The sequence below is a fragment of the Salarias fasciatus genome, chromosome 1 (genome assembly GCF_902148845.1).
Source record: "Salarias fasciatus chromosome 1, fSalaFa1.1, whole genome shotgun sequence".
Lineage (NCBI taxonomy): Eukaryota > Metazoa > Chordata > Actinopteri > Blenniiformes > Blenniidae > Salarias > Salarias fasciatus.
The window spans coordinates 33,179,741-33,202,041 of record NC_043745.1 but is presented as its reverse complement, the minus strand read 5'-3'; the positions used below and the strand labels follow the sequence as shown (position 1 = coordinate 33,202,041).

The 22,301-nt window shown below is 43.6% G+C and overlaps 2 protein-coding genes across 4 annotated transcripts; one reads left to right on the top strand and one right to left on the bottom strand.

Moving 5' to 3' along the window:
• Positions 1–1,021: 1,021 nt before the first annotated feature.
• On the top strand, positions 1,022–5,969 carry dtwd1 (DTW motif tRNA-uridine aminocarboxypropyltransferase 1). Of its 3 annotated transcripts, XM_030096125.1 has the most exons (6): positions 1,022–1,078; positions 2,842–3,157; positions 3,339–3,476; positions 4,623–4,749; positions 4,810–4,899; positions 5,011–5,969. In XM_030096125.1, exons 2-6 carry the CDS (start codon positions 2,900–2,902, stop codon positions 5,238–5,240), a joined length of 843 nt encoding a protein of 280 aa, XP_029951985.1. In that variant the 5' UTR covers positions 1,022–1,078; positions 2,842–2,899; the 3' UTR covers positions 5,241–5,969. The 3 variants fall into 3 exon arrangements, with proteins under 3 accessions (XP_029951985.1, XP_029951968.1, XP_029951977.1); XM_030096108.1 differs by having other exon boundaries at positions 4,623–4,899; XM_030096117.1 differs by lacking the exon at positions 1,022–1,078 and adding an exon at positions 1,229–1,301 and having other exon boundaries at positions 4,623–4,899.
• Positions 5,970–5,985: 16 nt separating this feature from the next.
• On the bottom strand, positions 5,986–21,413 carry nnt2 (nicotinamide nucleotide transhydrogenase 2). The gene is made up of 21 exons (XM_030096097.1): positions 21,284–21,413; positions 20,233–20,462; positions 19,946–20,145; positions 19,773–19,860; positions 19,607–19,695; positions 19,319–19,506; positions 16,046–16,179; positions 15,731–15,922; positions 15,059–15,209; positions 14,658–14,819; positions 14,472–14,582; positions 14,221–14,366; positions 13,840–14,035; positions 12,037–12,270; positions 11,161–11,321; positions 10,592–10,771; positions 10,352–10,511; positions 7,804–7,885; positions 6,867–6,985; positions 6,462–6,577; positions 5,986–6,352 (listed from the first exon to the last, which is right to left on the bottom strand). Exons 1-21 carry the CDS (start codon positions 21,411–21,413, stop codon positions 6,206–6,208), a joined length of 3,216 nt encoding a protein of 1,071 aa, XP_029951957.1. The 3' UTR covers positions 5,986–6,205.
• Between the last annotated feature and the right edge of the window lie 888 nt (positions 21,414–22,301).

The following is a 22,301-nucleotide window of genomic DNA, read 5'->3' as shown; positions in this document are numbered from 1 at the left end:
CTTGTTTTTCATTGGACTAAAGTGTACGAGTATGTGAAATTGTGGTTGTAGCCTGCATCGCGTCATGTCTCCACCTTGACTGTGGTGGACACAAGTTCAAATCTCGGCAGGGAGGCAGGGAAGGGACCGCCAACAAACTAGCCAAGTCAACAGTAAAAATTGTAACAACTTGCTGTAGTGACTCCTGTAAACCCTAAATTAGTGCTTCAAGTGTGGGACAGGCCTCACATGGGGGGCAGCAGAAACCTTCAGGCAGGTGCAGCAGCAAGATAAACCTGGTCAAGGGGATGTCTTTTAACATAGCGTTGAACTCGTGCAACAAGCCAAATTTCTGGCCCCAAAATGGTCCCTTAATTATTACTTATTTTTGAATTTAGAAATAAAGATTTTTGTTATGTATGTCTTATTTGTGTTCCATCATTTAACTTAAATAAGAGATTGTATAACTGAAAACTTTTATAATAATAACATGAATATTAATATCAATACTAATAATAAATGTCATTTAGAAATAATGCACTTTACATTTCAGCAATTTCAAAGTACTAAAGAGTAGGAAGACAGCTAAACTTTAAAAGGTTATTAGAGTCATTAAATGTTTAAAAGGAAACCATAAAAGACATTTAGAAAAATGCAGGTAGGTGCTAACCATTTTTAGGTTGAAATGTGTTTGACACCCCTGGACTAACCAGCAAGGGAAGAGTAATGAGAGTAATGCTTCTAATCTTTGTTTATTCTCCCAAATTTTGAGAACCCCCACATTAAATAAATATGCTTCTTGACAGTAGATATAAATACTGTCAAAACTAGCTGACACATGCGTGCTCAATATCATTCCACATAAACACAGTTTTATCATATAAAAAGCAAAATTGCACTTTAAGTGATATCAATTATCATTCATAGTTAAAACGTTTAAAGTTTGGTGATTTTAACCGAGTTACCTCTCCTCTCTGTGCAGCGCGTGGAGCGTCCACACGACAGCAGCACGCTCGCTGAGCGCTGCAACCTGTGACGTCAGAGCACTTCCGGCGCAGAAGAAGACGGCCCCCGCCAGCGTGCATCAACAAAAACACTGGTAGGAACGTCTGAAACGCGGTAGTGTTGTGTGTCTGGTCAGGCGAACAGCTTTAGCTGTGTGTTTTTCTGAGCTGACGAGTCGTCCTGCTTTATATGTGGCGGTGAGCGCGTGACATGTCTGCTAACCGACGCTAGACTCGCAGTGATGAATGGATTAGCTCCGGTGCGTGAAGCTGTTACGCACGTGCAGCTAACAAATCTCACTTCGGATAAGGAAAAAGGTGTTAACTTTAACTTTCTCCCCTTGTTCCGATGACTAGACTGTGTGTGCGTTGTTCTCTGCAGCAGAAAGCAGCAACAGTGGTGTTTTACACTCTGTGTGGAAGAACTTCCTCCCTCCAGCCTATTTCCTTCCTGTGAAAAACACATTCATTAAGAATTATACGCGAAAAACAGTAAAGCCATACTGAGTACAGTCATTTAAAGAAAACAAAAATCACAATCAAACATGCACTGCTATGATGAGGTTTCACTGGGATGATCAGAATGAACAGGGTTTAGTTGAGGTGGATGAGTATGTGGAGGAACGTGTAAGGAAAATGATGAGGATGGAGTCATATGGCAGGATAAGCAGAGGAATACCAGTGATGAGGTTCATTCATGCAGCAATGGAAGATATGCAGATGACAATAAACAGTCTGAACTGGAAGGAGCTTTGACAATCCATCCATCTTCTGTACTGCAGCATCATTTTTTTTTTACAATAAGTCAAACCATTTTGCATCGTTACAAATTATATACAATGAGATGCATCTCTTACTTATTCTAACCAGCCTCATATTCTCTAAGAATGTTCTTCTCATGTGTTCAAAGCGATACTTCAACATTTTGGCAAATTGACCCATTTAGCGCAATTCCTTAGTCATTTCACTCATGTGTCCGTCCCGAAAACCTACTTGCCACTGAATAAACAGCTCGCCCTCACAAAAAAAGTAAGTATGCTGTTCGAAATGACTAAGGAATTGCGCTGAATGGGCCAATTTGCCAAAATGTTGAAGTATCGCTTTAAAATAATTTTTTAATTTTCCTTCAGTGACACATTTCTTTTGATGCCTTGGTCAAAAGCGATAGGACTTTGGAGCGCTCAGCAGAGGTTTGTTATGCACTTTATCTTTGTAGAATAAGTGTAAGAACAAGTAAGAATTTTTGCTCACAATTTACTTTTCACAAACTTCCTGTCAGCAGAACACCTCACACAGCACAAGTGAGTTATTGAATCCCCTCACTGAAAAGGATTGTGTGGATTTGTATTTAACTTGTCCCTTACAAAGTGATTTTGTGAGTTGTGTCTCTTATCATATTATGGCATCACATAGACATTGCCCTGTCTCATCAGGGAAATACAATTGTATTTCTAACCATTTACCAAAAACAACACTCCAATGTGACCCTCTGCTAACAGCTCCTTGGCCAGTAAATTTCTTTTCTGCATCGCTGCACTGCTCATTCCATCCCTCCATCTTTTTATCACTTTATGCATCTAGGGTTATGGAGGCTGTAGTCCATCCTACATCACAATAGACAACATCAACGCGTTCCCAGGGAAGGTTTCCAATCCATCACCGGGCGAATATAGAGCGACATACACAAATTCAGTCCGACATTCAGTTTAGAGTCCTTGACTCACTTCAGACCTGTTTTTGGACTGTGGGAAGAAGCTGGAGTGTGTGGAGAAAACTCTTGCACTGCTTGGTTCTGAAGCTAAAATTGAGATCATTTGTCCTCTAACATTTATTCATTCCTTTTATCACTCATGGACAGATATGACTGAGGAGTTGGCGTAACCCAAAACAAGCCTGCCAACATTCAAAAAGCAAGCATGAGCAGCCTGGATCAAGACCAGCGTCTCTCTCCTTGTTGCCGTGACAAAACAACAGTCTCCAGTGATTCATCGGACGCTGCTGGGCCGGCCAGCACGCCTCTCCAGGGTCTAAAATTGGCATCACATGCTGTGCTGGAAGAAGCACAGGAGAGGGGCAGGTTGAAGTGCTCTAAATGCGGCGGATCAAGGATGTTCTTTTGCTACACATGCTGCTCATTAGTGGGTGTCAGTCCTCAAGAAGTTCCCTTAATCAAGGTCAGTGAAAGGTCAAGACCCACTCAGCTGTGCTTTTACTGGAGGCTTTCGTGTGGAGGAGTTGTAAAGTTATCCCTGTTTTCATGTAGCGGAAAATTAGTTATTATTTTCTGCACATGTGCCCGTGCTCTGTACCTGACTCCACGTGTGTGTCTGTGTATGTGTATGTGTGTGTGCTCAGCTTCCCGTGAAGATAGACATCATAAAACATCCCAATGAGACTGATGGCAAGAGCACTGCGATCCACGCCAAGATCCTGGCACCCAGCGACGTCACCATATACACCTACCCCTGCATACCGGAGTTTGAGAAGGATAAGGTTTGTTTTGTTTCGATGTTTTTTTTTTTGTGTGTGTGTGTGTTTTTCTTTTTATTTGATCAGACAGTGATATACTACACTTAACTTTCAGTGGACTCAAAACTAAAATCCCTCAGTTTAACATCACAGAATACAAAAAAAAAAAAAAATAAACCTCTGGGTAGTCATTCACAAGCTGACAGACTAAAGCCAGGGAACAGGTTTCCAATCCATCACAGATAAACATGGAGAAACGACCAAAAAAAAAAAAAAAAAAATGGACAGCTAACAACAGTTTTGCATCGTCAATCAGTGTGAATTGTGTGAGGAAGCTCAGAGGAAAGTTGTGCACTCACATGGAGAACATGCAAGCTCCACACAGTAAGGTCCTGGCAAAGAAATGAACAAGAGTTTGAACGAATGGAACAAGAGTGCCAACCACTACTCCACCATGCTGCATCCAATTATAGATTCCAGACAGGAAAATCATTGTTTTTAGTCAAAACTGAGACTGAAATCATCGCCAGTAATTCCTGCTCCGTTGGTCTTCATATTTAAACTTGCTTACCAAACTTGGTAGTCACTGCTCGGTATCTGCTGTTTCTATTTGTGTTTTCACTCTCTGCGTTTCAGATGAATTATGATACGGCTACTGTCTTTTTTCCACATTTTGCACATTTTATTCAACTTATTTTTTTTGTAACGTGACTAATTTCAGATTTGGATCCATGCTCCATAAGAATTTTTATATTGTGGGAAAGAAAAAAAAAAAAGAATTTGGTTGATTTAGAGAGGATCAAATCACTTGCAACGTTCTCATATTTCATGCCTGTCAAGTCTAAAGTCTACAGCACAAGTATCTCGGATGTAACGTGATTCAGTGATTTTACTTGACATACAGAAGTACAGCGGCTTTAGCACACAAGCTGCGTGTCCTTATTGTGTTTGATGTTTTCAAACTAAACCTTTTTCATCCTAGTTCTCCTTGTATTTGACTGTTTTCACTTCACTCCTGTCAAACTGTTTACCTTTCTTTCACTGCTTCCTAAATTTAGCCGCATGTAAATCACAACACTCCAAAAACAACACATTTGACACGCATGTTTTCATCTTTTGCAGCCTTGCTTTTCCCTCTGGTGTTTCACTGGGTTTGTGTTCTCTCCCCAGGTGGTGTTGGTGTTCCCTGGTCCCGGGGCTGTCTCAGTTCAAGACATGTTGCAGTGTTTACTCGACAGGTCACATGACTCCTTTTATGAACCGTGCACAAAGAGGCTAAAAACCGAGGGACTTCAAGGTGCCACACACGCTTCCAAGAACCCGGAGTTGGGGACCTCAAGTGAAGCAAAGGGCTTGGAGTCAAAGGTGTATCCCCTACAGAGAGTGGTCTTTATCGACAGCACATGGAATCAGACCAACAAGATCAGCACAGACGAGAGGCTGCAGGGTAATGTCTGGAGACTGCCTTCCACTTCTTGTGATCATGAGAGGCAGTTTTCCTTCAGTCGTGATGTTTTTTTAACATGAAGTCACTCTGCTCCCATGTGTTCTCCTTCAGGTTTGCTCCAGGTGGAGCTGAAGACGAGGAAAACATGTTTCTGGCGTCGGCAGAAGGGCAAGCCAGACACCTACCTGGCTACTATCGAGGCCATTTACTATTTCCTGAAGGACTTCCACGAGCATTGCCTCGCACAGGAGTACAGCGGCGAGTATGACAACCTGCTGTTTTTCTACTCCTTCCTGCACACCGTCATCAACAAAGCCAAAAGACTGGCTGGAAAAATCTGAGGAGCAAAAGACATCGCCGACCAGAGACTGACATTTAGTTGATTCCTGCAAATACGCGTATCTTCCGTTTTTTTAAAAACATTTTGTATTTATTACGAGATTTAGAAGCACGAATCAGTTTTTTTTAATAAAACCAAGGGATATTTTACTGCGATTGCAACTCCTGAAAATGGAATAAAGTGCAGAGTGACAGACACAAAAGGTGTATTTCCTGATTCTTCAGATGGGGCTGGATTTTTTTTTCCTTGGTTTCAACTCAGACATATTTAGTAAATAGTATGTAAAATACATACATGAGTAATATCACAATGGAATTTCTGCTTTTTCAGTACTTTGCAGTTTCAAACAATAAGCCTTCAGTTAAAGTCCTGAAGAGGGATATGTAAATGAAGCCTAGTCAGTACAGTGGTGAGGAATGTACAGTTGGAGGTCTGTGTGGAGTTTGCATGTTGTCCCTGTGAACGGATGAATTTTTAATATGTCCAAAAAGTAATAGGATATTTGACCTATAACATTTTCTAGTATTGCAATACATAAATATGTTTGCATTCTTAAGAGAAAAAAAAGTTTTTGTGAAGTTTGGTTATCAGCAATTGGGTCAATGAAAGGCTCAGCCATTATACCTACTGAGGATACATACCGTACTATGAAGCTTTGCTAATTCATTAGATCATTGGCTTTATTACATTCAAAATGTCTGAAGAAGTGTACATGGTGGATGAATGGAAGAGTAATGCTCAAAGACTCCCAGTAAATACTTTATTTACAAATCAATACACATTTGTATTTGTGAAATTCACGTCCTTTGTCTTCAAAAAATTCATATTATGAATCTTTCCCTCCTTAACCACATTACATTTGTAACAAACCAAATACATACGTTCTCCACAAAAATAAATCCTCAAAGCCAAAGCTGGAAATATTGATTTCTTGAACCTGCTTTTGTACACAGTAGAAATAAGTAACTAGTAGTAGACCTCCCTGATCTTTGCTTGCAGGTTGTCACAGGTCTTCTTGGCGTCTCCCAGTAACATGGACGTGTTGGGCTTGTAGAAGATGGGGTTATCTACTGCGGCGTAGCCCACACCCAAGGTACGCTTCATGACGATCACCTGGAGGGAAGGTGAAAAAGAAAATGTACATGGTTCGTTTTTGTGTTGCGATATTAAATAAATCGGCTCAATTGAGGCTCCTGAAACGTTTAAAAAAGCGCAGACAAACCTGTTTGGACTTCCACACCTCCAGAACAGGCATGCCTGCAATGATGGAGTTGGGATCCTCCTGAGCAGCCGAGTTGACGGTGTCGTTGGCTCCGATGACCAGCGTCAGGTCCGTCTCTGAGGATCACAAACAATCAACAGATGAACACACAAACCCCAGCAGCAACTTATCTCCCCCCGCCATAAACAGAAACATGTGTCTGGGACTGCATGCCGGGTTGCTAAGCAAACAATGACTTGTTTTTCCCGAACAACATGTCACGTCTAAACACCCAGACACAACATGTGGCTCCTGCGAGGAGGTGGGTGCCTCAATTACACATCGCCGATCTGGTCATTTTATCTGTCCTGTCAAACTGACAGCCGTGTGGCGGGAAATGCGACAGCTGATGAGAGAGGAGCTTGCCTGGGAAGTCATCATTGATCTCATCCATCTCCAGGACCACGTCGTAGGGAACGCCGGCCTCGGCCAACAGGACATTCAACTGGCCGGGCATACGGCCGGCCACTGGGTGGATCCCAAACCTGCAGGGAGACGAATTCAGAAATATTACATCGACATGGATTCTGACTGAAAACTCACTGCTGCGGGAGCAGTGGTTCCCTTTGCAGCTGTCTTGAAATCTTGAAATGACTTTGTTAACTGTAATTCTTCTTTTGTTTAGTTTTTTTTTTCTACGGTAACATCACATTTAGACAATGTTGTCCTTATGAGAAAAATAAAGTAAATGGAACTGAAATCAGGCTTTCATTCACATTAGATTTCTCATTACATGACAGCGAAATTGAAGCGAAATTCATGGCATGCAACAGACTTTTACAGAAATTTTTTTCCTGAAGACATAATTCTCCTTACACAACATGCACATGGAAATAAATTGCTGGCTTGACTCTCTTGAATTTTTGTTGTAAAGTGCATGAAAATATCAGTGGCAGAAAACCCAAACAGACTGTATTTACTTGAGGAGAAAGAATATTTCAAAGTTTTTTTGGGGAATCTTGCCTATTTTCCATGCACAGGGCACATTGCATTGTTTTATGTAAGAAATGTTCTGTACAAATAAAATATTTTCCTATGCAAGAAATGAACTGATAATCTGCTTAAACAAAGTGTCTAAATATAATTTATGTACTACAGTTGAAAGTGGGTGCATGTGATTGTCTCCTGTCTGCAGGGCTTTATGCTTTTTCCTAAAAATAGCTGAGATCAGAGAAAATGTGTTTTTATCTGAATGTGATAAGTTTCTGTATTACGGAACATCTTTGCTTTACAACATAATTAATTTGCAGTTTTGTTTGAATGATCGGAACCTTTATGCACAAAGCTTGTGGTAGAAACTCACCTGACAGTCTTGCCCTGCTCCCTCAGCATCTTCACCATGTCTGCAATAGGATACTGAGCCTTGGCTGCACACAGACCCCAGCCTGCAACACAATGGGAACATCGTTTCTGCAAGTTTTAGTGGATGTTTAACACATTTTTATCATCTACTGAATAAAAAAGATCTACTAGTGTTGTAAATGAAAGCATGGAACTGGACGATCCTCTCCGGTCATTCATGTTTATGCGATATATACAGTAAAGGTTTCTATTCGGCTGCTCCCTTTGTATGTATCCACAGCTCATCAGTTCAACTTGCACCACAGACTTTGCTACTTGTTATGACTGGTTGTTTTCTCGCTACAAGTGGGATTTGAACTCAGGTCCCCCAAATTCAAGGTTAAGACTTAATCACAGTTGGATAAATTACACTGAAAAGCTTCTAAAGCCTCACGTCTTTAGAGAACAACTTATTTTCTCATCATTTTGACTAAAAAGAAAACTGAAAAGGAAAAAGCATTTCCCTGACCCTCAGACTTCATCAACTTAAAGGAAAAGTATCCACTCTCAGGACCCAATAATTCTACAGTGAAGTAAAACTTCTATAAAGCCAACTGAGTGTTTGTTATTCAAGCAGATTATATTCTGGATTTCCATTTCTTGCCCTTATCAGACAGGAAGCCCTTTTCACAGTTATTCCTTTTGGAACCCTGCAGGACAGCTATAAAACTACTTATTTCGTTCCTCTGTTCTCATCTACTCCAAGACTTCTCTGTATTAAATCATAGCACTTCACTGGTTTCAGATATTTTTTCCAAGGAAATCTTGAGCATGTGTGGTGTGTATTTAGATCCCTCTGCGTGCAAAGAACCATTTTCCCCAGGACTTTGTAACCCCTGTATAATTCTGCTGGTCATTTACCTTTTTTTTTTTTAGTTGTAAGTTAAACATGGCCCCTAAACAGATGTTCTGAAACCAGTCGCTTGTAACGAGTATCTTCTAAGTCCCCGGACAGTCAGAGAGCCTTCTGCTTCCTCGCGCTCATGTTCGCAGCACATAGAGAAGTACTGTCTGAACTCAACAGCTCTTCAGACTTTTCACCGTTTCTCTAATCAGACCAGCATGTTGGACCACACAGCTGTCCTGCTGTTGGTTTGGAGCCACTGGGAAAACAACAGCAACGCTCTGGGTCCAAGTTTCTCCGAGTGGTTCCCTCTTTTCTCATGCTGCTCCTCGGCTGAGGGACAAGTCTGGCTTTTTCTGCGTCATAAATCAAGATGTGCTCATTATCTCACACTCAAACATCTGAAGCATCAATTACTTCTCTCTACCCAGGTGGCTGCAGGACCATTTGTGAATAAACTACTCCCTCTTGTGGTCACTGACCATCAAAGGCCCAGGGTTTAAACAGACGATCAACAATCGCTTGTGAACTTGACCATTCTCAAGCCCTCTGCTGAAGATTCCAGCTCTTCCAGGTCTGCTGTTTTTATCCACATTTTGGCAGAGCGCTCGGCCTCGGGCCTTTTCTTCCAGGTGAACTCAATCAGATGAGAGACAGCTTATGTGATTGATCGAGACAGCTTGAAAAGCTGCAGCTGGAGAGCCGGGAAGAGTCCTGCTGTGCAGTGATGAGAGAATTTCATCAAACTGAGCTCCACCCTGGTCTCTCATGTCAGCCCAAGCTTCTATCTACGCCCGTCTCCACAGAAGGCTACGACCTTTTTCATGACTGTTTCACCTTTAGCAGACAGAAAAGCTATTGCTACTGTATTGGTACATACAGACATTACCCAGTTGATCTATTAATAAAGTCTGGCTTTGATGCTCAACAGAATGGCCAGAAAGACAATCTGAACCATTGCAAGTGTGAGATTTGGATGAGCTAGACGGCATTTTTTTGTCTTTAAACCGAGCTCCTCATCCATGAAAGTCTGTCTGTTGTTGCTCCGATGCCATGATTTTTTTTTCAATTCAAGCATTTAAGTACAATTCCAACAACACTCGACAGAAAACAGGTATTTTTTTCCTATTTAGTCAGAGTGCATATGTTAAAATCAGCCAATAATGCTCAACCTAGTATATTATTAGAGGTAATCACCACAGATCTGTAGGTGAAAAGGCTGATATCAATAGTGGCCTCTTTGGCTGGCCCTCAGGGGTCAATGAGAAATTAATAAATGAAAAGTAAAGACGTGTTGCATGCAGTAAAACAGACAAATATTGAGTCAGCGCGTAAAGATTTTAACAACAAACTGACATTAACTACCTATTTACCAAAGTCAAATTAAAGACACTAATTGAGGGATGCATTGATATTCAGGATCATTGCTTTCTTTGTAAAGGTTGGTCAACTATCAAGGTTTTCAATATGGCTCTTTATGTGCAAACCCTGCCCTTAATCTCTGACTGAGGCTTCATTTGCTACATCTAAAAAAAAAAAAAAAGCAAATATGGGCCAAGTGAAAAATGAATAAACTCATTGGGCCACAAAGCCAAAATTGGCATTGGTTGAAAATACCCATTAGATTTTATTCACAAAAGCCTTGCGTCGGCTCTCCGGTGTGTACCTGGTGTGATGATGATGGAGTTGGCTTCCTTGATGATATCAATGGACTGGTCTACGTTGACCTCTGTGTGAGTTCCAACGATCTCCATGGGCTTCCCGCCCGCGGTGGAGGTGGTGCCGTAGCCCCCCAGGATCACGTTGGGCAGGGAGCGGTTCATAGCCTGAGAGGGGTTAACCGGACGGAGGTCACCCGGGCCGTCATGGTTTCCGTTACGAAGCAAGAAGACGTGCGTCTACTCACCACACACATGATGTAGGAGAGGATGGCGCCAGAGGAGCCGATCAGAGCTCCGACGATGGTCATCAGATTGTTGTCCAGCAGGAAGCCTTCAGCACACAGAGCCCATCCAGAGTAGCTGTTCAGCACGGTGATGACCACGGGCATGTCGGCACCCCCGATGGCCGCCGTCAGAGTCACGCCCTGCAAGGAGGTGGAGGAGTTAAGATGCAACATTATCAAGGGGATTTCTGCTAATGCAAATATGCAAATTCCTGCTGTATTTATCCCGCTGTCATTTCAGTTTTAATGTTCAGGGTCCACAGTATTTTGAGCAAGCCAGCCAGTCCCTCCTCTTGTTGTTTAAACATTAGCACAGTTCTGTCACTCTGCCCTAACACAAAGTCTGACCTGCAACTCTCAGCATCCTCATCACTGCTTCATCTTTCAGAAAGAATGTTCATTTGAATATCATAGAAGACAAACTGGACAATATGGAAAGGTGGAGAAGTTGCACATCTTCTCTTTTTCTGGATTTTGCTATATTTTGTTATTGTTCAAGCCAGTTCAACAAAATGAGCCCTTGAACTCACCATTACAGTAGAGAGGCCAGAGACCCCCAGCAGACAGCCCATCCCAGTGCCGTAGCTTGAACTGAGCATGAAGGGCACCATCCCTCCCATGGACGCCGCCATCAGGCCGGCGTTCAGCGCGTGACGTCCAGGCAACAGCAGAGGAGCAGAGTTCAGGATGCCTACAAACAAACAAACAAACAGAGAAACTGTGAGAGAGGCCAGGAAATTCTTCTCACTTTGGTGGGGGGAAATAAAGGAAGTGAACGACAAGATAAAACAAATACGGACATTTTTCTCCTAATTGGTGTGGAGTGACTGTCAACCCTGTTTTCTCCACGGAGGCTTTTAATCAGCAGTCTCATCCACAAACCAACCAGAGAGCCTCCACCAACCGCAGCCATGCAGCCGCTGCCCAAAACAAAGCGCCTCGTGTTCTTCTTGATCAGTCTCACTGCAATGTAAATTAGAGACTGCTCACACATGTTCACGCTCCAAGTCCCGGCCTGGATTCAACAGAACACTTTACAGTTGACTTTAAACGAATGAAAGGACAATCAGCACCAGAGGACACGAAGTTCTGCGTGAGGAGGAATAATGGTCAGAGTAGAAAGGTCCAGTCTGCTGATCTCAGAACTCTCTCACCACTTGGATATCATTTGATAGGAATATTGAGAATTGATCTAAACTGGATGGAAGAGCTTGTGTGGTCCAAGAATTTTTTTTTTTTTTTTTTGATCTGTGCTGCTGTGAGCCATATGCTCCTGTGGGAGAAATCCAAGGTAAAGATCCAGACAAACACAATTTAAACCCCACAATGGTGATGGCAAACAAGACCCACAGAGCCAGGCCTGGATCCGGGAATTGCAACAAACATGCGCAGGTGGCGGCCGTTACCCTGAAGCTTGCCGTAGGCCACCAGTGATCCGCTGAAGGTGACGCCGCCGATGTAGGTGCCCAGGTAGGCCACGGTCTTCACCACCCCGGCGGCCGGGTGAGCGTCCAGGTGGGGGTACTCGATCATGAACTCGGCAACGCAGGTGAGTACGGCCGCCAGGCCCACGAGGCTGTGGAAGGCCGCCACCAGCTGCGGCAGGTCTGTGATTTCGATACGCTTGGCAATGGTCAGACCTGCGGTCAGGATAATGAGGATCAGACAGAAGGAGAATAAAAACACAGATTTCAGTGAGTTACTATCTTTGGCCGAGTCACACAACAGAATCTCCTTTCTCATGCACACTGGCTGAAAAAAATACATTTTAAAGAAGACGATTAAAAAAAAAAAAAAAAAAAAAAAAAAAGGCTAAAAGGAGAAACCTGTTTTTAGTTACGGGGCCTGATCTTCAAAGTCAAACTAATGAGGCCCCAGTTAAGTATTTAATGATGTTTTCTTCAAAACAAGAGGTCACTAAATTAACACTGCGTAAACCTGCGTGTTCTCCTCCCAGCGTGTTGATTACAGCGTCATTTATCATCCTGCTTCTTAAATTACTGTTAACATGTACAACGTTCACACATGATGACGGAGCCCACTCATCTCTGCGTCTGAACGGGGTGATTGATGCTCTGTTATGAATTAGCAAAAAAAAAAAAAAGAAAAAAAAACTGAACGATACTCTCTTCAAAAGGCTGGCGGAGTCGCAAGCAAAGTTAATAAGATGTAACTCATTCATGATGGTCTTGTAGTTTCCTAAACAAACTTGTTGGACTTCAAAAGAAAACACGTCTGAACTTTATTAATTTTGTTTCTTTTTAACTTGAAACTGGTGTTTTGTAGCTGGTTGGTCACGAGTCTCTTCGCCGTGGACACAGGAAAACTCGTTCCCAGACTACATCAGGGAGTCCTGCAGTAAAAAAAAAACATTTCTGACATTGCTGTGAATTTCAGGCAGAGACCCTTGAGCAGTGGTGAGCTCTTTCACATCACAGCAAGAAAGCTCAGGTTGAAATCCCGGCTGGCAAAGAGCCTTTTAAAGGTTGGAGCATTTTTTGCTTTGACACATTTTTTGAAGAGAATATAAGGAGAAGAATAAGAATGATAAATTAAGGTCGAGTGTCAAACTATAAGCGGAGCGGTTACGACAGCGGCAGCCTACTTAAAAAGACAAGCAGATCTGACTAGCATGAGAGAAGTTAGGATTTTTATTGAGTCTTTAATAAACAGCTGTTGATAAGATCCTAAAATGTGGAAAACATTGGGAAGTCTGAACAATTGCAACATAGCGTGTGGAGTAGTGTGAGAGTGAAAGAGGTTGGGGGGCCGCAATGTGTTTCAAGCTCAGTGGGGGACAAAAAAAAAAAAAAAAAAAAAAACCTTGGTAGTTTGAGTCCTCGTCTAACCCTGGCGAAGAATCGAACCTGGAATTGCTCCTGATGACTGAGCACTTTGTATTGTAGCATTGTGAACGAGTGAATGTGACTAAGTGTAAAGCTTTAAAAGAAAATGTGACATAGAATGAAATATCTTTTACTGCAGGCGTGTTTACTAATGATCTTTAACCTTCACAATCTGTATCATCATTCCCAAGGGAAATATTTAGATGGGCTTTGTCATGTTTTGGGGTTAAAAAAAAAAACCCTGGTAATCATGATGGACCAGTTTGACCAAGGATCTGATGATAGTTTGATTCCTGAAACCGACTTCCACTCAATAAGCTTCTAATGACAGTCTGGAGGAAGTGGGTAAAGGGTTTTGCCTACCCAGGGTTCCTCCGGTGGCCATTGCCAGAGACATCTGAGACAGCAGCTCCGGCGACGGCTTGAGGGCTCCGAGGGTGGCAGCGATGCCCCCCGCCACTCCCATCATGCCGAGGGCGTTCCCCAGGCGGCTGGTGCCCTGGGCAGAGAGTCCTGCCAGCGCCCCGACGCAACACAGGCCTGAACCCAAATACATCATCTGAGGACAGAGGAATAGAGTTACAGGTTGTTTTGGTCCCAGGAAATAAAAGACTCACCATTATTATTTTTCACAGCAAAATGAAATATAATTTAGGGTTTTGAAAAAGGACTAATTCTGTTTTTTTTTTTTTTTTTTGATTTGGCAGAAATGTGAGCAAACAGACCATGAGAATATCAATTTACCTGCTCAATGTGGTATCCAGCAGCCACAGACGCTCCGTATCCTCCAACAAATGCAGCCCCCGGCAGTGCGTACAGATAATTGTACTCTGGGGGGTCAGTGGGGCGTTTAAACATGTCCAACATCCTCTGAGTGATCAGAAAACCACCTGCATGTGCAGAGAAAAGCAGAAATCGTGTGGTTGGGTTTGGAGTAAGTTATGTTTTCGATAAACTTTTTCGTTTTTTTTTCCCCGATGTGTTGCGTGTCAGACCAGCGATGTTGATGGATGAGACAAAGGCAGCAGCCAGAGCCAGACTCTCAGGCATGGAGGAGGGTGTCAGACCTCCACCCATCAGCACCAGACCTCCGACTGCGGTCAGGCCTGCAGTGGGGAAAAACAGCTGAAGAAACGCCTCAGATATAGTTCCTGGGAATTCCTGTAATAACTCCTCCTGACCTGAGATGGCATTGGTGACAGACATGAGAGGGGAGTGCAGGGCCGGGGTCACGCCCCACACCGTGTGGTATCCCACAATGCCGGCCAGGCCAAAGGTCGTGACCATCTGAGTGAATGCGGCGTTGGGGGAGATGATGCCCAGAGCCAAACAGGTAGACACACCTACAGAGCAGCGGAAACATTTTCACGTGTTCACTTATTTAATTTCTGCTTCTATAACCTTAAAGTCCCATAAAAACCTCATGTGAGAAGTATAACCCTTTTTTGACATATTTTTAGCTGCATTGGCTTTATTCATTTAGTGTTATGCAAACAGATAAACCTTTAAAACTCAGCTTAGTGGCTGAAATGCACGGTAAAGTCTGAATGTCTGTCTCTGTATCGGTGCAGATGTGTCTGACCTGCAGTGTAGACACCGGCGGAGGTCATGGTGCGATTGAAGGGAGAAACTGTTGCTGCTTTCTCGGCCTCCAGCTCCGCGACTGTTTTTTGTTTTACTGGAGCCGGGGGCGCCGTTTTAGGGAGCGGGGACGGGAACATGTTCTGGCCTTCCTGAATACACCGGAAAGCCAATAAGAAGATCAGTGTGAGGAGGAGGCGGAGAGGGTCAATAAAAGCTTTCCTTGAGAAACAAACATCAAAACTCTGCAAGATTTGCATAGCGGGAGATCTCGACTAGATGGTGGGAGCACTGGGAAGAGAAACCCGAGGGCTGCAAAGGAGATTATACTGAACAAACAGCAATCACGAACCAGTTACCAGCGGTTTTGAAAGATGTATTCTTTTTAAAGGAGCCTGAATAATGCTTAGTTTAACACGAGGTAAACCGATATGTCCTACTGAGGTTACGTGGTTTCTCGGCCATAAACAAAATGTCAAAGCCAAAATTCCTGGAAAAGAATATTTTGAAACCTTCATAACACTCTTGCTGGGATCCAGCATGAGCTGTTCCCGGCTGGGACCGGGGTTTAGGACTCGCTTGGATCATCAACATGACAGGATCTGATCGCCGGTGCTGAGTGAGAGGGACAGGGAGGGATGCCAGGAGACAGCTACAACAAATAAAAGCCCACCTTCATAACCAGAGTCCCGCGGATGACATGGTCAATTGTTCCATAGTCAAAATCGTCTTTGGGTTCGTAGTGGAAGTACTCCTTGTCGGGGCTGATGGCCTTCAGCAGCTTCAGGATGTTGTTTGAATAGAGAGTGCTGGCCTGGGTGGCCATGCGACTGGGCAGGTCTGAGTAGCCGATGTGCGTTACTCCCTGGTTCGTTTAAAAAAAAACAAAAAAACAAAGCATATGAACTGTAACATTTTAGAGAAGTAAAACTCAAAGAGGTTTCTTTGGCTCTTTAAAAAAGAAAAGAAAACAAACAAACAAACCAACCTTGTGAACGTACAGTTCTCCAGGCTTGGTGGTCTCAATATTGCCCCCTGCCTCAGCAGCCAGATCCACCACCACAGATCCATCCCTCATGGACTCCACAAACTCCTTTTTGATCAGAATAGGAGCCCGCTTCCCTGCAAGGAAACATCCAGTCACATTAAGGAAGTGGCACAACCAACACAAATCACTCCCATACAGGAGGAGACAAAAAAAAAAACGTTCCTGGGAACCGGTGAATCACAAGTGGACTCGTGTGACTACAACCTTCAACATGAGCTGAACAGAGATGTTCACACTGAGGAGCAAAAGAAAAAAAAACAAAAAACAAAACTAACTCAATCGGGCAAAACAAACAGGATTTGTCACTGTGGCTTGTATGACAATATTTTTAAAGAATTCATGATGTAGAAAGAAAAAAAAAAGGCAAACAGTAGTGAAAAAAGTCATATTTCACTAAAAGAAGATTAAGAAACAAATATTTTTGTGAAATCAGTAAGAAAGAGACAATTAAAATGATCAACCTTTACTGCAACACCATAAGGGCAACAGGTGCGACGTCTGCAGGAGTGTATGGAGAGCATAGCTCTTAAATTGGCGTCAGTCAATAAATTCTTATATTGAACATAAAGATCAATTTTAAACAAAGTCCGTCCAGCAGGAAAACTATATTTTGCATGTGAAGTGAAGTCAACTAGGTGTATCCTGAGTTTATGATAAATGTTGAATCGACCGTCGGCCAGTCATACGCCGATGGTTCTTGCAAGGTGCTCCACCTCTATAACTTTGCAGCATTTAACAAGGATAGGGGGGAAAAAACATAAAAACCACCAAACTAGGTTGGAAAACGGCTCTGCTTGGCTAAGGATTTCTTTTTTAAGCTGTTTTTGTCTGGACTGCTGTGAGAAAACTCAATTGAGGAATATTGACAGCTTAGTTTCAAAAAGAGAGGAGGAAAAAAGTACAGAAGTAAGTGGAAACTTTGTTTTTCAGATATCAAAAGGGGCAAAGAATTTCATTGTTTGGCAGCATAAAAACAAAAAGGCAGCCTCAGCTTTGCTTTGACAAACTACATGGACATTTAATGCTATTTTGGGATCACACTGCGGTGTAGTGGTTAGCACTCTCACCTCACAGCATGGAAATCACAAGTTTGAATCAAGACACGGGGAGTCTTTTCTGTGTGAAATTTGCATTGTCTTCCTGTGTATACCTGGGATTCCTCCCACAGCACCAGCATACAGTGGTGTGAAAAAGAAATTCAGGAATAAATGAGAAAGAAAATAATTGAGATCCATCAGTCTGGAGAAGCCATTTCTAAAGCTTTAGGGCCGCAGAGATGCACAGCGAGACGAAAACATGAACAGCAGTAAACCTTCCCAAGAGTGGACCACTGACCAAGATTACCCCAAGAGTGAACCGACGACTCATCCAAGAGGACACAAAAGACTCCACAAAGAACTGCAGGCCTCACCTGCCTCAGCTGAGGTCAGAGGTCATGACTCCACCATAAGAAAGAGACTGAGGCAGTAATGACCTGCATGGCAGAGGTGAAGAGGAAAAGCACTGCTGAGGAAACAGAGCATTAAGACTCGTTTTGGAAAACATGATGATCCCCAAGACTTTTGGGTCTTGGACTGTTTTGGAGACTTGATTTGATGAATGGAAACAGGAATTCTGCTGGCTACCAGAAAATCCTGTAGGAGAACGTCTGGCCATCTGTGTGTGGCCTCAAGCTGAGGCAAACTTTGGGTTCTGCAGCAGAACAACCATTCAAAACACACCAGCAAGTCCACCTCTGAATGGCTGAAGATAAACAACAAGAAGACTTTGGAGTGGCCGAGGCAGACTCCTGACCAGAGATGCTGTGGCATGACCTTAAAAAGGCGGTTCATGCTCATAAACCCTAAACCCAACAATTCTGCCAAAATTCCTTCACAGCACTGTAAAAGACTCATTACATTTTATTGCCATGGCTTGATTGCAGTTGCTGCTGCTCAGGGCGGCCCAGACAGTTATTAGGTTTAGGGGCCAAACACTTTTTCACACAGGGCCATGTAGGTTTTTAATATTTTTTGTTCCTTAATTATTAAAACCATCATTTAAAAACTTCATTTAGTGTTTACTTGTCTTGTTTGTGTCTTATATTAAATTAGTTTAATGATCTGAAACATTTCAATGTAATAAAAAACGATGACAAACACTTTTACACACCACTGTATGTAATGAAGGAGAGTTTTTCAGGTTTTCAGCTCAGACACACATAGCATAGTCTTTGGATTGTGTGAGGAAGATGAAGCGTCTGCAGTACAGCCAGGAAAGCAAAGGGAGGCTATGGAAACTGCACACAGACAGGCTGCTCAGAATTATACATCAGTCTCTTGTAGTTGTCTCGCTCTGAGGAAAAATGGCCCAGAAATATCTGAGACCTATCAGGTCAAATGAGTTTGAAACATTTCTTCGGAGTTGCCTCTTTGTTGCCATCTAGTGTGTGATCAGAGCAGTGAATCAGAGAATTCTCAGCAGTGAAACTTTAAAGGTCGAATAATTGTCCCATCCTCATACTTTCTGGGTTCTCTTTCACCTTGTGCATGCAGTTTACCGGGACAGAGACTCCAAAGTACCATCAGAACTCTAACAAAGGCTTTATGTAGAAACGCATAAGGTTTTGATTTTATGATGTGGACAAGGATGAATAGCATGAAGCATTTCATCCTTCTGAACTAATCTTTTGAAAACTAGATGTGCTACCCCCAATCTTTTGGCGCAAACATACTAATTGTTTGGTTTTCCACTGCACAGAGGAAACCACTGTTGCAGCAGCCGCTCTGTTCCCAGACACAAAGCAAATTCTTTCCATAACTTTGTACAGTTAAAATAAAACCGGGAGAATCAGAGGACAGTGAATCCACATCAAAAATGTCTGACACCTGACATTGTAAACTTTTCAACTGTTTAAAGCCTCCGCAACACCAGCTTCTGATAAACCCGGTTCGAGTCCTTCAGTGATGGTCCACTGCTAGTGAAAAGCTTTATTTGCTTATCGCTGGCGGCAGGAAACCTTCTGATACAACTTTCGCTGGGGTTCATTACCAGGGTTTTTTTTTTTTTTTTTACTTCATTGTAGTGAAAACAGACTAAAACAGCAGACCAGGAAAGTTTGGCACAAAACATCAGATGTCTATCACAATAAATCATCCCTTCGATGTCAGTGATGAGGTTAAATGTTGATGTGTGGCAAAGTCAAAAGGTGGACGAGGTATGAGGGTGACTGACCTGGAATCAAAGCAGTGCTGATGACAATGTCGACGTCTTTGCACTGCTTGGCGAAAAGAGCCATCTCGGCCTCTATAAACTCTTTCGACATCTCTTTGGCATAACCTCCGACCCCCTCTCCAGACTCTTTGATGTCTACTTCTAACGGCTCTGCCCCGAATGACTTGAACTGCTCCAGAGCCGCAGGCCTGTCAGTCAGAGAAGCAGTCAGCTCATCGTCAAAGTCCGAACCGTCATCACTCAGTCTGCACTCTCAGACATGATGTCTTTCTTTCTCCCGTCTCGCACCTGGTGTCAAATCCTCGGACGATGGCTCCCATTGATTTTGCTGCTCCTGCAGCTGCTAAACCGGCAACGCCACCTCCAATAACCAGGACCTGTGAACAACACAAACATCAACATCTATGAATACATGAAAAAGAAACCAAATGTTGAATAAGATTTTCACGGTTACCTTCGCTGGGGGTACTTTTCCTGCAGCTGTGATCTGACCCGTAAAGAACCTACCGAAGTGATTCGCAGCCAGGACCACAGCTTTGTACCTACACAAAAAGAATAAAGTTTTAGTTACTGCAGAAACACCGCTCCACATAGATAAAGTGTGTGTAAAAATGCACTTTTGTTTACCCAGCAATGTTGGCCATAGAGCTGAGCGCGTCGTAGCCCTGTGCGATGGTAACTCGGGGGACCTGGTCCATAGCCAGCACTGTGCTCTGCCTCTCGGACAGCTTCGACATCAGCTCCGGGTTCTGAGCCGGATAAATGAAGCTCACTAAGGTGGACTTAGGCTTCAGAAGGTCTGCCTCGCTTAGACTGGGAGCTCGAACCTGAAGCAGAAGACGGAAATCTGTAACAGCATCTGAACTGCAGAAAGATTCCTCAACTCAGCAGAACAAACAACAGGAGTGTTGAACCTTGAGGACCAGGTCCGAGCTAAGAGCTCCTTTGACGTCGGTGATGGTGGCTCCTGCATCTCTGTACTGCTGATCCGAGAACTTGGACTCCTCGCCAGCGCCACTCTCCACCTGCACCTGGAAGCCCTGTTTGACCAGCGCCTGCACTCCAGCTGGAGACAACGCCACGCGACGCTCATTCTGCGCCGTCTCTTTGGGAACTCCGACCACGAGGTCTTTGTAGAGCACACCTGTACGCAAGCCAAGTAATGTTCATTTGTAAGACAATGCATCAATCACGCATTATTTTCATTATTCTCGAAACTTCATCATTTGGAGCTTAAATATCTCATCTTAAGAAAACACAAGTGAAGAAAGGTAAAGCATGTTGGTAATTTTGTGTAACATCACAGGAGAGCATGCGCACAGAGCTGAGATTGTGTGGCTGGGGCCAGTCTCGGGTTACACATTTCTCTCCATACACGGCACGGTGACCTCGCCACCATGGAGACATTATTAGCAGGTGACTGGCATCCTTCCAGCGCACTCACTCACACACACACACACACGCCGAGGGGCCTACACTCCGACAGAGACACACTCAAAATTCAAACTTTGAATCTCTCCGTAGCTTGAAAAATTCACAAACGCTGTGTGGCATGTGACCCCGCATACAACACTGACTCCATAAACAAACGCCTGTCAGCGGGATTCTCCAGACAGCGGCGAAGGTTTTCACGTGTCACCTTTAACTGACCTCGCCGGTGCTTTCACATGTTAGCGGCGGCTGTAGCTCGCCGTGCGGCACCGCCGCCTGCTTCACAACAGCTTTCCCTATTTTGGGAACATCTCTAGCGACCTGCTGCAAACAGTTGGTGATCTGTGGAAGTTTTCCACTCTTCTCGCCAGGAGGAGCGTGTCCTTGAGTGAACTCTTGCGCTCTCATTCCCAAAGTCAGACAAGAGGAAATCCAAACCCAAAAAGGAAGCAAGCAAACACGGCCCCTGTCCCCTGTGAAAAATATTTTTTAAGGTTAAGCAGGGAGATTTCAATCAAGTTGGACATGTCCTACCTCTGGAGGCCTTTTGGTCCCATAACACAGGGAAAGTCCTGAAATGCCTCCGGCCAGGTGTCTTCTGACGGACCCCTCGCTGGAACAAAGTGACAGAGGAGCCGGAGATGCAACGCAGGAGGGAAGACATGGCCCCGAGACTCCCTCTAGCTCTTGATTATGAGCAAACAAGCAAAGATTCGTTAAGACTACTGCTGTGAAAAAGTTAAGAACATTATACTCCCCTCGAATCGGTCCCAAGCCCCCCCGAGTTCCACGCTAGGCCCTGTTGCAGCGAGGCCTACAGACAGGAGAGTGACATTTCAGCTCTGCAGGACACAAGACACACGCTCCCTGGGCCCAGGCTTGATTACACACTACGGGCTTGTTCGCGAGATCTGGACTTATGACGGCACCCTGGGAAACCGTGCCAAGATACTGGCCTGCTTGTTGTGAGGAGGAGCAGAGGAGTCAGTGTTGAGATTAAATATTAAAGAGCAAGACACATCTCAATATTCAACATACAGGCAAACACCTGATTAAACAAGCAACACTGACTTCCCACAAAAACACACAGTCTTCTAACCAAGAGGACACAGGGGTGTGTGAATGTGCAGAGCTTTGCTGGATGCTTTGATTTCAGAGTGGAATCAGGTGGTTTGCTCATTTCCCATTTATTTACTGCTAATGTCCATCCTTCACTCTACATTGAATCCATCCATTCATGAGATGAAACAATGACTGATGTACTTGTTGGCAACTACAAGTCTTCAGACTTGCCATTCAGATTTCTAGAAAGAGCACATGTGACCCAGTTCAACTTTCCCTCTGCAGCAGGGGTCACCTGACAGATGTCCTACCCAAATATTTCTGTGTGCACGCAGACACAGACAAGACGACCTTCCGTTTCCATATCACTACTGCTCTATTTACTTATAAATAGCAAACCACGTGACTTTTGCCCACCCTTGGAGCACATGAACACCTCTCACACAGCAGGTCCAGCAGCAACCTGCCAACTCATTATGCATGAAGGACT